Source organism: Lynx rufus, unplaced genomic scaffold (genome assembly GCF_022079265.1).
Source record: "Lynx rufus isolate CCGP_SWC_20201006 ecotype Redwood Valley unplaced genomic scaffold, mLynRuf1.p SCAF_16, whole genome shotgun sequence".
NCBI lineage: Eukaryota > Metazoa > Chordata > Mammalia > Carnivora > Felidae > Lynx > Lynx rufus.
In genome coordinates, this window is record NW_025814830.1 from 27,673,608 (window position 1) to 27,691,017 (window position 17,410).

General features: G+C 43.3%; 1 protein-coding gene across 3 annotated transcripts in view; it reads left to right on the forward strand.

Moving 5' to 3' along the window:
* Positions 1–17,410, forward strand: part of FTO (FTO alpha-ketoglutarate dependent dioxygenase) — a 395,157-nt gene that overhangs the window by 302,076 nt on the left and 75,671 nt on the right. Inside the window, exon 9 of one of the 3 annotated variants that reach the window (XM_047078419.1) lies at positions 11,581–12,904. The exons of the other annotated variants lie outside the window; for them this stretch is intronic. Coding sequence (XP_046934375.1) covers positions 11,581–11,593 — 13 coding nt within the window. The 3' untranslated portion in view covers positions 11,594–12,904. Of the gene's footprint in view, positions 1–11,580; positions 12,905–17,410 lie in introns of those variants that run through there. 3 annotated transcript variants of the gene reach the window in all.

The following is a 17,410-nucleotide window of genomic DNA, read 5'->3' on the forward strand; positions in this document are numbered from 1 at the left end:
TATAACCGTCTCCCGAATCAAACTTAAGTTGATGGTGCTCATTATTACTATGAGCTAAGGGACCCATGGGAGTAGGGTATAACTATCAAGATTATGAAACAACCGTGTTAGACACCGCGTGCCATTTAATGAATCTACAACCTTAACAAAAGAAGACAGATACAACACAGGATATGTCACACCTACAATGAGAAGGTCCCATCCCATAGGCCAGATGACCCTTCTTTTGGTTTTGATATTAGGTGCTGACTCTACCGTGATGAAGCTACGTAGTCTGATGACATGGAAATTCAGTGGAACACCATAGCATTATGGGGTATCTCCAGGCATCACCAGCTTCCTTGTCTTCACATCAAGGTCGATGTAAAAGGGAGGAGAACTTTCTTCCATCCCATTTCTCAATGGCCTTCTTAGGACCTGGCTTAGTATTTTATTTATACACAAACCATGTATATGATTATTGCATTAGTTATGTTATTAGCTGTGTAATACAGCTGTGTCCTAAGTAGTATTACTTGTAGTATCGCATTTAATCCTCATGAGAGTTCTTGGAGGAAGATATTATTATCCTTTCACAGGTAAGAAAACCGGAAGGGAATAGAAGGTGAGGCACGTGCTATGCTTACCTTGCTAGCTCCCATTCGTTCACTCATGATTCATGAAGCATTTATCAAGCAACTACCGTGTATTAGCATTGATGATACAAGGAAGGATCAAACCCAATCCTTGCCTTCAAAGAGCTTAAAGAACTGGGTTGGAGCACAATTTAGTTGTCATTTCAAAGGTAAAGGATCTCAAATGGAGGAGTTTTCTGGCATCTGCCTTAGGACTGTGCGGCCAAGATAAATGTGATGGATAGATGTAAGCATCAGTGTGCGAGTGGGAGGAGACGTCCCAGAAAACATTTTTTCAGCTACGTCTGTGACTCTTGGGAACTCCTCATTCATTACGAAGTTCTTTGATGACACCAACCATTGCACAGGAATCTCTTCCCAGAGCAATTTATAAATATCAAATAATTTTTATGATGGATAATTCCAGAAAGGGTTAAAGTTGGCTTCTCTGGGACACATAATGGGAAAGTAGCTGAACATGATTTCAAAGGGATTTTTTTAGGAGAGAATTCCAATTACAGAGAAGTAATTTCCCTTTCTAGCTTACTAAGCTCTAGTTCAGACTAATGCAGTTTCAAGATCCATATCCTTTCTTCCCTTATTTCAACAGATATTTTGAATGTGAAAATCTTATGTCAAAACTTAGCTGAAGCCTTCGTCAGGCTTTTGAAAGGCTAAGTAAGAATTCTGTTTCTAGGAATAAAAAGATGTGGATCAGAAAGATCCTTTGCTGCTAGAGTCCCTTTTCGGATGGTAGTTCAAGCAGTCTTTAATCATATTTTTGTTGATTATTTATTAGTTTCCCTGGGAAATCAAAGACTCGGCAACGTAAAATGTGTTTTCCTGAAGATATTTCATGCATCAGAACCCGGAGTAAAGAAATAATGGAAAATACATTTCCTTTGCCGCTATGGACTAATTGGGAATTAAAAGACCTTTCTCTCTAGTCAGTGCCCCACACGGAAATGCTAAGTGACCTAACTGGCCCAATTGTGCCGACCGCAGTTTCTGCCCAGACAAAACTCTTATGCCGCAAGTAGATAAAGAGAGCGCTTTGTCAGTAAATCAAAAGTGTGGAACACTAGAACTAATTTAAGTGAAGGGATAGGCTCCAAGCCAGCTGTTTGGGTAAACCCACATGGAACCAAAGGGGGAAACTGATGTAACTTAATACGTGTGTATTCCAGCCATCAGCCTAGGGTGTGTGTAACGCAAGCTTGTGGTGTTTGCCATCGTGAGAGGCACGAAGGCAGACTCCCGTCCTCAACTGCGTGTGGGGCTGCCAGCTTGCGGCAGCTTTGGTCCGATACTGGGCTTGCTCTTGGGGAGCCAGACTTTGGCTGGTTTCCTGATGAAGGGTAGGGGAGCTGCGTGAAATGTGTTTACTCATACGCATCGTCCTGGTCAAGTGAAATCAAAAGGCATTTGAAAAAAACAATCGGCCAGAGCAAAACACAAAGAAAATACGGATGCGTTTTGTGCTGTTGAGGCCAGTATACTTTGGGGGGATATACAGGGTCAACACACACGACAGACTGGAACACGATTGGGAATAATGAAGTATGGCTCTGTAGCAGAAACAGCAGACTATGGTGGCGAAGAGCGTTAAGAGCCAGATGGTCTGAGTTCGAAACCCACCCTGCTGCTTAGTAGGTACGAGAGCTGGGGCAAGTTAGTCCTTCTCCGCTTGGATCCTCGTCTGTAAAGTAGAGATGGTAAGAACACCCACCTCAAGGTCACCCAGGTGTCATTTGGGACATACGTAAGAACCACGTGACCTAGCGAATTAGGTCAGAAGGCCCTGAGGATTTTGCTTCTCTGTGTTTTGAAGCCCTTGGTAGAAATGTCTTCATGAAGTTGAACCAATCTTCGAATATCTTTGACGCTATGAAAACATGCCGATTTCTTATAGTTCAGTCTACTAAAGAGGGGCTCGGTATGACAGCATGGATGGAGAAAGAGATTGTTCTGGTTTTCTGGAAAAAAAAAAAAAAGAATACCCATCTCATAGGATTGTTACGGATTCATAGAGGTAAAGGTGTTTAAAATGGTATGTGGGGGCGCCTGGGTGGCACCGCCGGTTAAGCGTCCGACTTCGGCTCAGGTCATGATCTCACGGTTTGTGGGTTCGAGCCCCGCGTTGGGCTCTGTGCTGACAGCTCAGAGCCTGGAGCCTGCTTCGGATTCTTTGTCTCCCTCTCTGTCTACCTCTCCCCTGCTCACACTGTCTCTCTCAAAAATAAATAAAATGTTAAAAAAATAATAATAATAATAAAATAAAATGGTATGTGGCCCATAGGAAGCATTCTATAAGTTGGTGATTGTTATCATAGATCAGAAGTCAGAAGCTCAGATGCCGAGGGGCGCCTGGGTGGCTCAGTCGGTTGAGCGTCCGACTTCGGCTCAGATCATGATCTCATGGTTCGTGAGTTCGAGCCCCGCGTCGGGCTCTGTGCTGACAGCTCAGGGCCCGAAGCCTGCTTTGGATTCTGGGGCTCGTCCTCTCCTTGCCCCTCCCCCGCTCATGCTCTGTCTCTCTCTGTCTCTCAAAAATAAATAAACATTAAAAAAATTTTTTTCTTAATGTAGAAGCTCAGCTGCCCGCAGTGCCCAGCATGGTGACCACTGGCCGCAAAGACCAGTGGTGTGCAGATGATGGCGGTCAGGATAGTGGCACCTGCTTCTTAGCTACAGCCGCCACTCTGTTCTGCACTCTATGTGGCCCTAGGGGGATGCTGGTCCAGTGTCACCATATCTTCTGAAATATCAGAAGTGGACATTCGGACTGCTGGACTTTGCTGAAAATCTCTCAGCTCTTAACTCTCGCTGATTTATTTTAAAACCTTCTCCAAGCCAAATAAAACCCTGTCTGCAGGCTATGGGCCACCAGCTAATGACATCTGTGGTCTAATAATGGAACGCTGACATGTAGCTTACAGAAGTCCTTGTGATGAATTTATTATCACACTGTGAAACAGAGATTCATTTTGATTCTGGAAATATTCATTGAGTTCCTACTATGCGTCAGACCCTGTGCTGATGCCGAGAATACAGCAGCGACCAAGATAGACAGTCCAAGGGATGTGCACACTTTATAAGACTTTTGAAGAGAAAGCAACACCTGGTACCTAAAAGATACTCAGTGTTGGTTCCCAGCTCCTTCCATTACCTCTGCTAAGTCTAGACCCGATCCCGTGAGTATTTGAAAGCTGATTTAGGTTTTTGAAGAGTAACAGCATGATGCAGTATAAAACTAATAAATCTACCAACAATATTGCAGAAATATCCGACTGAAGTTCTGTTCCTCTTAGTTGCCTGCTTTTTCACTGATTAGTCCCTCTCTTTTACGCAGAAGCACTTCATGACGTAGGGACATGAACTTGGGCTATGATATGTTGCCACCGTTTGCATATTGCTTCCTACGTTTTTCTCAATTTGTCTTTGAGAGTGTGAACTTCCTTCACACTTGCAAAGGCACTCAGTGGAACACTAATCCTGTGAGCTAATTCACCGTCATTTGAGAAACAGGGAATATTATGTATCCCCTCCCTTTCTTGGAGATTCACAAAGCCCGTTAGCAAAGCCCGTTGAAGGCTCTGCAGACAAAACTTCTTGCTAAACTTCGTCTAAATAAATGTTTCCCAGATGTATTTGACCAAGGTGCACCATCCCCCCACCCTTTTCCCCACTTAGTACACTTTAATATACTGATTTACTATAGTTGTTTGGCCCATTTGGAGAAATACTGGATTCCCCAATTCTGCTTCCTACTAGGAATCATAGTGTCTTTAAAATTTCTTCCCTTCCCGAGTATTCACAGCTAAAGATATCTCCCAAGAGCTCTCAGACTTTATTCTCAAGGAGTCTAGCAAATTGAGTGTGGCAGTGGCCATCTTGGTGGTGCCTGACCATTGAACTATAAATCTTGGAGGAAAGAGACTGTCATCCCTAGTCTGTCTGCTGCACTACAGCACGGAGTCGTTCTGCAGTGGGTGTGGAGTAAATGCACCTTAACTGACCAGTGAATGCCCTCACCGGAAACATTCCAGGAGGTGTTAACAGTAGATGAATTTAGATAAAGCACAGTACTAGTCCTATAACTTTTGGGGTACTAGTCCCATAACTTTTCCGCAAGTTCAGAATGATTTCCCAATTTAAAAAACTTCTTTTTAATCTATCGAACCATGTTCCTAAAATGTGTGAATCATACCTCACCTTGAAAAACATTTTGGGGCGCCTGGGTGGCTCAGTCGGTTAAGCGTCCGACTTCGGCTCAGGTCATGATCTCGCGGTCCGTGGGTACGAGCCCCGCGTCGGGCTCTGTGCTGACAGCTCGGAGCCTGGAGCCTGCTTCGGATTCTGTGTCTCCCTCTCTCTCTGCCCCTCCCCTGCTCACGCTCTGTCTCTCTCTCTCTCAAAGATAAATAAACATTAAAAAAAACTTTTTTAAATATATTGCAAGGCTTGGCAAGCCTGAGAGATGAGAGCAAGAAGGAAAAAATGGAGGATGCTCGTAGATAGGTCAGGATAAGGGAATGAAGAATTAAGTGAACGACGCAATCAGCAGGTTTGGGTTTTCCCAAAGACCGGTGGCTGATATTGGGTCTCTGATGGTGTCTCCTACGAGCCCAGTTCCCACGCTGCATTCCAGATTGGGTCTGCCCAGGCCTCCCACTGAGTCTTGCGGGCCATGGCATTTGCCGGCACATTCTGCCGTCCCGGCGGCCGACTCCCCTACGACCACCTTGTCCCACCCGCCTCCTGTGTAGGTGGCACGTCGGGCCCCTTCGCTTTGGACCCAGGCCTGGGATCTCCTCCGCCATCATGTAGTTTTCCTGCAGGCCTCACCCCACCCAGCCACGCTGCTCAGCGCGGCACGGCAAGACTCAGCCTGACTCTTCTTCGGAGAAAGAGGAATTAGCTTCGGCGTTGGGGGTTCAGCTGTAAAGTGACGTTTCCCACACTCATAGACTTGCATACCGATGAGGAATTCAAGTTTATTTTAGACTGTTGCTATGAGCAGGCCCCAAATGACAAGGGAGCACGGAGCTCATGAACCATCCTCGTAAGCCTCGGGAGCTCTCACGTGTCTTCTTGGTTGTGGGCACAGTGCTAATTCTTTGGCTTTAATACAATTCCTTTCCAACCAGCCCCTCACATTTGTAAATCTTCAGTAAAACGTATGTGGGAAATCAATAGGACACGCTCCAACCCAGTTTTCAATAGTCAGAGGAAGACCATCCTGGCCTTTAACATCGGTCCCGTTGACGCTAATGTTGCTACAAGCCAGTCCCTGTGCCCTCAGCCCCACCCCCCGAGTTTTATGAAGGTGAGCAATTTAGGACAGTGAGAGTCACGGGATTTTGAATAACTTAGTTCCTAGGTGTGTTTGGAATGGAAACAAAGATAACCCTGTTCAACAGTGAATTTGTGCCTCTGGGTGAACGGCCAGGTGTTCTTCCAACTGAACTGTGAGACTAATTTCTTCCTGGCCTCTGGAAACCAGCTGAAGCAGTGGGCCAGCTGGTATATCTTCAATCTTGCATACCAACATCTTTCTCTGATTCACAGATTTCCTTTATCCCCAGCACTTCCTCTGGTATGTGCATCCCCGACAGTAAGCGATATCTCTTATTGGATTTGGGCATTTTTAAATCGTTGAGTCTTTTGGTGGGGAGGGTAGAGGAAGGAGGGTAGATGGTTACATTCGAATATTTCCAGTGGGAACCGTGCTTTAATCTCATCCACCTCTGATTCTTTTTTTTTTTTTAATTTTTTAAATGTTTATTTATTTTTGAGAGAGAGAGAGAGAGAGAGAGAGAGACAGAGAGACAGAGTGCGAGCAGGGGAGGGGCAGAGAGAGAGGGAGACACAGAATCCAAAGCAGTCTCCAGGCTCTGAGCTGTCAGCACAGAGCCCGACGCGGGGCTCAAACTCACAAACCGTGAGATCCTGACCTGAGCCAAAGTTGGACGCTTAACTGACTGGGCCACCCAGGTGCCCCTCACCCACCTCTGACTCCTGTGCATCAGATGGTCTCCACATTCATGAGAAGAGGACGCTAAAGTCATTGAGGGTGGCATTATGAGCATTACCTTTTTTTTTTTTATGTTTACTTATTTTTGAGAGAGAGAGCTCAAGCAAGGGAGGGGCACAAAGAGAGAGAGACACTGAATCCAAAGCAGGCTCCAGGCTCCCAGCCGTCAGCACAGAGCCCAACATGGGGCTCGAACCCACAAATGCAAGATCATGACCTGAGCCGAAGTCAAACACTTAACCGACTGAGCCACCCAGGCGCCCCTGAGCATTATGCTTTTTAACCTTTAAATGATCTCAGAGGAAACAAAGTTAATGTATATCCAGTTGTTCCAACACCCGCTATGACTAGAGTATAAAACAAGACGCTCTGGAGATTTTTATCTAGAGGAGAAATTTCCTTGGGAGACTGAGGACTTTCGTTTGCAAAGCACAGCTTTTTCCGTATTAATCGACACACTTGTCCGCGATCTGAGATTTGGAGAAGCCCAGAGATTCGCCTGGTGAGTCACAGGGTAGAACTTGACCCTTGGAAGCGGCAACCTATACCTGATGGCCTGGCGGTTCTCAGGATATATCAGATCATATCCATAATCTATTTCCCCAAATAGCTGTGACATACAAGATTCTCCGTGCACTAAAAAGGGTATTTGAAGGTCACAGGTAAGTGGCAGGGGACCTTTGGTGACTTGAACGTGCCCACTTTCGGCAGCCTGGTGCATGCTGGCGCCTTCTGGTATAATCTGGACCTACCTTACCCAGGCGTATTTAAAGGGAAACGAATGTTTCTTCACTAGTGTTACACACCCGCTTCAGTTTTCAGGAGGCTAGGGCGCCTCGGTTGAAACTCTCCCTGTCTGTTTTTGAGATGAAACTTCCGGGAGCGCCACCACCCCTCCAAGGTGAACTTGACCATGATGCAAACCATGAACCCCCTTTGGTCTGGTGTGTGTGCGTATTTTGGTGGACCGGACCAAGCCGTCACAGCGAGGGCTCAGCTGGCAAATGCCATTCTCAGCCATTCACACAAACCTAGCCTATGCCTGAAGGGTGTGCATTAAAACACACGTGGCTTTTCAGGCACACTTTTAAACACACTGGATACTTCAGTTGCAGATTCCCTTCAACTGGATGCTAGTAGATCTTTACATAATGCAAAAACAATAATGTAATAATTAAGTAATAATCTGGCAAAGTACCATAACAGCTTTCACCCCTAAGAATATAGGTCACCTATACCGTTGACACACGGAGTTGTCTGTTGCAAGATTTCTCCGCACTTGGTAACAATTGTAACAGTTGAAGTTGCACCTGAGAAAGCAACATAGGTGAATTTTCAAAGGGGAATTTCTCACGGTTCATAACTAATAATAAAATAATAAAGCCATGCCCATGACAAAAATGCCCGCGGGAGATAGCACAGGACAAGAACGGGGAACCCGGACTAGCTTTTTAAAGAAGATATAACATTCTAAGACTTCGGGAAAATTCAGCTTAAGAAATAGCGTGAATAACACCTATTAATATTTGTTGCGTGTTACCCTATGTCGAACTCTGTGCTGCGTGCTTGGTGTCGATTTTTAAATTTCATCCTCACGAGTCTCTACGAAGCAGGTGTTTTATTACCCCTACTTGTTAGACAAGAAAGCTGTGGCTCCAGAAAGCGTCTTGCAAGGTCATTCAGTCTCCAGCAAGTGGGGAAAACTGGATTCCAGCTCACGCGGTCAGCCTTCAAGCCGTTGTTCGTGGCCATGTCCCTTGCCTCGTACATCATTTCTTCCCACAGCAGAGGTCACAGCAGGCCAAACCCAGCCTTAGTAACAGCGGTCACTGCCGAGCAGTTACTCAGGATTATTTTACGTACCTTCGGGTAGTCTTTCATGTCATCCCCAAACCAGCTCCGCGATGTAGGTGGCGGTGATCATCCCCATTTCACGTATGAGGACAACGGACATTCAGGTGGAGTAGTGTGTCCCAAATGCTGGCAGGGCTAACATCCCGCTCCGGGCAGTCTGGTCCTGGAAGCTACTCTCTCAACCTTTAGGCTAAGAAATGCAGCTGTCCGCCGCCATTTTAAAACCGGGATGTTTCACACTACGAATAAAGATGTCTGACTCCTCTTAGAAGACAAAACAAGATGGGACGATGGGACAGTACTGGTTCCCTTCCACCTGGCAAGGGTCACTTGGCCACCGTGGGTAGCTGCTCGCGGTAGACGGCTGTCTCCCTCCACTACCCCTCCCTTTCACTGCTTTCCTTCCTGCGTCCTCACTTTGGGGGGCATTTAATTTGCAGTCTGGGCATGGGGTCTCCCTGGTACCGGAGCTGCTTCCGCAGGGGTCTTTCTGTTGTATGTGTCGGTGCGAACGGCATTCCCCACAAAATAACGACAAACTCCTCCTCGAGGGTCTTCCTCCGTCCCCTTGCCCCTGCATCTCTGGTGTTGGCACTCAACCAGGCAGGGAGCATGGGAGGCTTACAACCTTTTCTCTCTCTGCCTGGTTGGTAGCAGTCGGCCGGTGTTTGGTTGGCCATGACCAGGGTGGCAGCAGCATCTCCAGGCCCTGGCACACAGCTTGGTAGGCTGTTGTGTGACCCAGAGACCCCCAATCTCTGTACGCGTTAGAGCAAAATACAACTGTAACACCCGGAAGTGAAGAGAAATATTTTGGCAGGTCCATGCCTCCTCAGCAAACTAGAGCATTCTATCTTGAGGGAAGATTTTCTAAGAGCCCCGTCTTGATTATTTGTTCTACGTTGGGCCAAACCAGTGTATTATTGGTAAGATAATGAGTGGCATTCACCCAGGGGTAATCCTTGCAGGGATTTTGATGATGCAGTAAATCATGAGAGTAAAGCCTGAGTGGTTTATGCCATTAAAACCTTGGGATAGAATTAGACTTGTAATCACCACTTGCCCATGTTTTGTCATTTATGATAATTATAGTAGTAATAATCCGTGTATTGTTGAGAAGTAGCAGTCAGAAGCATCCATCAATTTTTTATCGACACCAAATCAAGTTGATACTTCATCTTTGCTGCAAAAATGTAGATTGCACCAATTAGTCTAAAGAAATTGGGCAGTCATTAGCAATGAAGTAAGCAGTTAATCTACAGAATATTTCTGGTTCCTCTGATGCCAACAATCCCTCTTAATTATGTGGAATATTGCGAGCGTCTCTGGGACTCTGTCGATGGTGCCATTGTTGGCTTAGGTTAGAGGGAGCATCCGCGTCCCTGCTTTTATTTAAAAGAATGCACTGTTACCTCCCAGCCCCCTCTTGTACCCTTGTGAGCTTCCAGGCAAATTTATTCTGAAGCAGAACACTCAAATCAAAGCAGTTGGCGTTTTCTTTTTCTTATTTAGAAATAGGGATTTTCCCCAGTGGGCTGCTTTCAGGGATGGTGTGTTAGCTCCCCATCCCATACTTGTTACCTCTTCTTGTTCACCTTACCCAAATCATGGAATAATCATCTTGAAAAGAAAGGAAGGAAGGCAGGAAGGGAGAAAGGGAGGGAAGGAGAGAGGGACACACACAGAGAGGAGAAAGACCGAAAGAAAGAGTCAGAATTTGAAAGAAAATCCAACCAGTTGTGAAGAAATCCTGGTGCTAATGAGCTTTCTACGTCTGCCTCAAGTCTTTTCCCCAGGCTATCCTGATCTCCCTCTCTAGACATTTTCAATCGGCACTGCCCATAAATTGTACTAAGCAGCTGAATAATGTAGTGTGGAAATTTCAAATGTATATATATATATACATATATATATATGTATATATATATATGTATATATATATGTATATATATATGTATATATATATGTATATATATATGTGTATATATATATATGTATATATATGTATATATATGTATATATATATGTGTATATATATATATGTATATATATATGTATATATATATATATATATATATATTTTTTTTTTTCTATTTAGGAAGTTTGGAAAAGCAAGACTAGGAAAGAAAGAACTCACCCTAACCCCCACCATGACACCAACCTCCATAACTATCTTTTGGTAGATTTTATTGCGATCTCTTAAATGTACTCCTGTGTTGAGTTTTGTTGTTGTTGGTCTTTTGGTGTTATTACTAAGTTGACCCTTGAACCATGCAGGGTCAGGAACGCTGATCTTCTGCACAAAAATCCCCATATAACTTCTGACTCCCCCCAAAACTTAACTGATAGCCTCCTGTTGAAGGGAAGTATTACCAGTAACATAAATAGTCGATGAACACATATTTTTGTATGTTACATGTATTATATACTGTATTCTTACAATAAGGTAAGCTCTAGAAAAGAAAATATTAAGAAATCATACAGAACAGACTTAACAGTATAGTACTGTGTTTACCAAAAAATGAACCGTGTGTAAGTGGACCCGTGCAGTTCAAACCCATTTCTGTCCAAGAGTCAACTGTATTCTCTTTTTCAGTTGTCATAATAATTTTTTCACTTTGCTAACAATTGCAGTAACCATTTTTCATGTATGAATAGTACTCCATCACATATGGAGTGTATATTTATCCAGGTTTTAGATCATTTCCCTGAGATACATTGCCCAAAGTGAAATACTGGATCAAAACTGATAAGCTTCTTTAAAACTCCCAATAGAAATGGACAAACTGCAACCCAAAAGGATTGTACCAATTTCAAAAAGCCCACCAGTAATTTTATACACGTACCAGCTTCATTTTAGTGAATGAGATTTGAATTCAGATGTGTTGGCATGCTTGTAGCTAAGCTAAAAATATAAATTGTACCCCTCCATATATGGTGCTCTGACTCAGATTGGCTTAAACAAGGGCAATTATTATCTCATGTTACAGGAAGTTCAGAAGCAGGACAGCTGTAGGTGTGATATGATCAGAGGCCCAATGATGTCACTGATGACCTAGATTCCTCTCTTTTAAGCTCACCATCGTAACCTTTACCCTCGTGCTGGCTTCCTTCATGTTTCAAATGGCTGCAGCTGCCCCAGGCATCACATCCAGATGTAGAAGCAACCGAGATGGAAAGAGATCAACTCTTCCAGTGCCTCCTTCTCAAGAGTGAGGAAATCCTTCCTAGAAACTCTCAGTTGACCTTCTTTCCGGTCTCATTGCCCAGATCTGGGTCAGACATTCGCTGCTGAACTGAAGATTGCCAAGGGAAATGGAAACAGCATTATTGGCTTTATTAACCAAGATTTTCTCTTGGCGGTGGCTTCCATTTTCTCGGAGTGTTGAATGCGTGAATAAAACAGGGGTTCTGTTAGCAACGAAGAAGAAGGGAATGGTTGTTGGGGAGAGAACCAGTAGTGTCTCCCTGATTTTTTTTTTTTTCTTCATTCCCTGGCACACTCTTAGAACCAGTTAAAATTCTGTATGTCGTTCACGCGTTTAACAGATATGCGCAAACTATACGTTACGTCCTGGGCTTTGGCCTCCGTGTAAGGTCCTCATGTACTGTGATCACGCTTCGTGTTTCCTTTACGTTGTCCTAAAAACCTGCCTTGGTGCAGCTCCCCAAAGATGGAAATCGGGACCTCCTCTATTTTTATAAACTTTTGGCATATAGGTCTCCTAGGGAGAGACTTAGCACTGGCTTTTCGGTTAGAGAATTCCTGTTTGGTAGAGATTTAACATCCACTACTGACACTGTGAGGGCTTCTGCTGAGACCCAGGGTTTACAGCCTGATGCAACAAGCCTCGGTTGCAGTCTGAATTACTCAGGCTCAGGAAGTCTTATTCCACCGCACAGCCCAGCATTTTGAACGTTTCACTGCTCATTAGCCCCTCCAGCAAAAGGCCAGGAGAGGGGAGGGTGGGGATCAAGGAATTCCTTTCAATCAAATACTCTTGTTCCACGTAGTTGGAGAAATGGCTGAAATTGCCTCCTCAAAGAGTCTTTTTGAAAATAATCTAGTTTATCTCTACACTCATTTTGCCACTAACTGTACAAATTATTAGTATTACGTTTTATTTAAAAAAAAAAAAAAAAAGGCAGCAAGGTAAGAAAACACGTCCCTGGGTTGAAGAAACCAGCCTAGTTACTCCATGCCTGACAAGTTCAGTGCTATTTTGCAGTTCTTAAGTTGAGTCATAGGGTACAGTTACCATCTTTTTATGAATGCCTGACTTGCAGGTATCTTTTGCCACCAGAGATATCAAGGTGATCTTGGATCAGACCTGCCCGTTCCTGGGGCACCTGGGTGGCTCAGTCGGTTAAGTGTCCGACTTTGGCTTGGGTCACGATCTCGCGGTTTGTGGGTTCAAGCCCCGCGTCGGGCTCTGTGCTGGTGGCTCAGAGCCTGGAGCCTGCTTTGGATTCTGTCTCCCTCTCTCTCTGCCCCTCCCCCCCTCACGCTCTGTCTCTCTCTGTCTCAAAAACAAATAAAACATTAAAAAAAAAAAAAAAAACCTGCCCGTTCCTTCAGCCAAGTAGATGAAAGCCCCAAAAAACACCCATTTCCTACCTCACCATGGTGGAGTCATGGCTTCTGTTGTTATTCTGGGTGGAGACAAACACAAAAAGCAAAAAAAAAAAAAAAAACAAAACAAAACCCCACCTACTGTACTTGTATACTTTTTGTTTTACAGTTTGTAAGAATTTTTACAACGTAATTACATGTTCTAATTATGAGATTACATACATTTCTACCACTTACATAATCAAGTATAATTATACCGACTACTTGAACAGACAGTGATAAAAATTACTCGAAGCAAAAATTACACACAAAAAAATGCCATTTCAGAAAGGCTTTTGGAGCATATACTCCACAGCCTCCCAGAAGGTGGGTCATGGTGAATACAATAAACAGCCTTCAGTAGCTTAGTTGTCCTCGGTAGGGCACGACGGATGACTCGTATCATTTTGGAAGCCTCGTCTTTTTAAAACTCTTTTTCAGACATAGCACCCGTGATACATATCACTGCTACCCGTGCAGAAGCTGGCTGAATTCCGGGTTTGTCTCCTTCTTCCCCTTACCTCCTGTGATTCCTTCCCTCTCTCCCTCCCGTTCTCTTTCCTCCTCCCTACCGCCTGCCTTTTATCTAGGGGCCTGGAGAAGGATTTGAAACAGTAGGCTAATGGGGACAAATGAACTTGGATTCCTGGGACATTATTTCCGACTCGAGTAATCCTTGGATCAAAATGTTCGAAAGCAACTGGCTTGTAAGAGTTAACGTTATGCTGAAAATTTTCTACCTTACTCCTCTGACCGTGGACGAGATCGGAAGTCAAGATCCATTGGGTTTCATGGCCCTTAGGAGCATCTGTAGCTTGGCGTCATTGTGGAAGAGAAGCAAAGTAGAGAGAGGAAAGTAAACACAGACTACAGTGTAAGCAAAATGAGGAACCTTTAAAATGAAGTATGATGTTACAGACAGTTCCCTAGAAACAGCATGCTATTTATTATAATTGTTTCTTTCATCACTGAAAACAAAGTGTATTGAAAGGGTCATTTTTCTGCGAGTCAAGTCCTTTCCCTCCGGTGTTTTTTTCAAGACATTTGTTTTAAGCAAAATGTTCTAAAATACGATTTTAAAACGTATCTATTTGCGACTACCATTAACACCGCTAGCGTGTCTCCAGAACCTTTCCATCACTTCCCATGTTAAGTCATCTCTTGATTAAAAAAGAAAATAAAATCCCTAATCACCTGTCCCGAGTTTACAATTCAAAGCAGTTGTTTTTGGACTAGCCAGTCATGTTCTCCTAAAGACAACATCTCTTAGGTGTGCCGTTCATCGTCCATATGGAGCAAATTAGAGAGAGAAGGAGGGGAGCTGCCACTGTTTCTGATTGGTTACGGTAGTATTAAAAAAAAAAAATTGACTCACCCTGCTCTGGAGAAGAAAGATGGATAAAATGCTCTTTGAACACACTAGTCTTTTTTTTTTTTTTCTTCTAAATGTCGGTACAGAAGGGTTGCATTTATATTTGGCTTTCCAGACCTGTCTCTTGACCTTCTAATTACTTTATTTGAAACAGCACTGAGGGTATAATAAACCTGGAGGTTGCCTCTCCTTTGCTTTATCATAAATTAAAGCTGCCGGTTTGTTGAGGTGAAAGTGGAGGCAGAATGTTCATTACCGCTCAAGTGATGGCTTGTCAATAGCAGTGCTTTTTAGTTTGTTCTAGTCAGCACTTGCTGTGCATTTTGTTGGACCACTGGGAAATAAATACAACAAGATTATACGTTTGGAATACCACAAGAGTTCACAGAAAAAAAAAAACACAAATGATAAATTATACACTTGGTAGAAAGTGACATGCTATCTTGTGCTATTAACAACCAAAGATAATTGCAACGAATTGTAATTGCAGTTTGCAACTTACAGTACAGTGTGTCCAACATCAATCTTAATAGTGAACAAAGCAATTTATATTAAAACTTAATTCACTTGGTAACTTTCTGCTGTATACACGGGAGCTAACAGATGTAGCTTTTCAGAAAGTTCAAAGGCATTTGAAACGTGGCAAGAAATGCTAATGCAGTAAGCCTTGGAGAAATATTGCATTACTACTTGTAATGAAAACAAATGTATGTCATTATCTCCTACTTTGTGTTTATTTAATAAAATATGCAGTTTGCATGTTGGTGAATTCAGCGTTTCTGAATGGATATGGAATGATGTTCTATTTGGAATCAGAGGCCATACAGGACTAGCAATTATGCATCCAGTATAAATAGTCTGCTTTACGATTTTAGTAGCATGCCCCTTAATGCTTCACCGGGTTTTGTATGAGGTGTAACAGCAAACTGGAGTAACTTTATTCATGACTTTCCTTAGATTGGATGTCTTTGAAGCAAGAAAGGGAGATCTCCTGGAATTACTTAAGAGAACAAGCATATTTGTTTTGTGAGCTTGACTGATGGCCAGTAGAGCAGTTGAGTGAAATCTCTAAACTGATTAGGGCTTTAGTTCAAATAATCTTCTACCTTTTTCATTAATTTATTCCTTAATGCTATTTTGCTGCTCTTCTACCAAGGATAATAATCTCACACTCGCTGACCTCCATGAGTGGATGACCTAGAGCCCATAACTAATCTTATTTATCTCCTGACCAGCCGAACTTCATTTACCTTGACTGGATAAAGAGCCTTGCAAGTTCCTAAGCTTCCCCTCCTTCATAGCTTTCTAGTTAATCTACAGTAAAGGGAAAGATGATAGGCTTTCCCAGTCAAGATCCAGAAGCATCCGGGGACAGTGGAAACTTCTGGCCATTTCTCTTTCTTTCTTGAGCCCTACTCTCCTAATGCGACGACTTTCATTTTGAAAGTCAATTTCCAGCCATGGGCCATATGCACACGTTGTCGAATTTAGTTTTAATTGTTGAGTACACGTACATAGCATTTTATATTCCGCTTTCTTTTGTTTAATACCAAAGTGTTGCCCGTGTTTCATAATTTAATAATTGTGCATTTTAGTGACAGTAATTCATTAAGTTTCTATACTGTGTTTTCCCTAAGCACTCCCCATTATTCAAATTGTTGGGTTACTTCCACTCGGTTTCACTATTACAGATACTGCTGCAATAAAAATTTCTTTCGCTGTTTTTTTTTCTTTCATTTAGATTATTTCTCCGGAAAATATTATTAAAAGTGTAATTATTAAGCAAGCGATGTAAACATTTGTGTGGCTTTTTGCCTTATCACATTACTGAAATAGGTTCCCGGACTACTTTATAGTAGTTTATGTTGCCTCCGGCAATGTTGGAGGACTACATAATTTTGTCACGGCAACACTGAGATTTATCCTGGTTCTTTCATTTATAAACTAAAGGATGTTGAGCAAGTTACTTAACCCCTCTGCCTCGTCTGAACCCTCGTTGTTCCCCATCTGAATGAAGGTCACAATAATGGCGCTGAACTCATGGATCGTGACGAGTATTACAGTACTGTGCGTATGTAAAATTTGGGGGAACGGTGTCTGCCACATAGGAGCGCTCAGAAAACATTGGCTGTTATTATTCTTACCAAAATCTAATTTTTCTCCTTATTGAATATCACCTTCTATGTAGGCTGCAATCTTTAAAGGAAATGCTGTAGTAGTCCATTGAAGCTTAGTGGTCAGTAGACTCCATAAGCAACCTCCGTCTGTATTGAGTGAGCACTTTAACATTGCTTAGGCAACGAGCCACGAGGAAGAACTCTGCAGGAGTGAACATGCTGTCTGTAAAGGAGAGGCTTCTGGAAGCTCCTTCTCTTAATTTGTAATAACGAATAATAAATGGCTCTGATTCCAGAACAATCTAAATGGGCCTTGAAGCCCCAGGGTTCTGGGGTGCTGATCCTGTGATTCTTGCATTCCGTGAGAACCCAAGCCCCCCCCCCCCCGCCCCCACTTTAAGGAACTGGCCTCTGCGTTAAATAATGGCACTTATTTGTTGGTTTTTTAAGTAAGACAAAGAACTGGTCTCCTGGATTCCTTAATTCTGGAAAATTGACTTCAAATTTATAAATTTTCAAAGAAAAACTGTAACTAATTTTATTATTCCACGAGATGATGTTGATGAAATGCATCTGCTACATCTCACTGAGATGAGAACGGCACCTTCCGAAGCAGAGAGTCAGAGCGGCGAGCCCTGGGTGACCCCCGAGCCCCCCCGAGCCCCCGGTCAGGCAGCATTCGCTGCCCACAGTAGAGGCTGGAGATTATTCGTTTCTCCAGACCTTCTTTTAAACCAAAAGAATGTGGATGCCTCACGTTCCCTTCTGATGAGAACTTCTGTGTTAGAATTCTGTGGTTGCGAG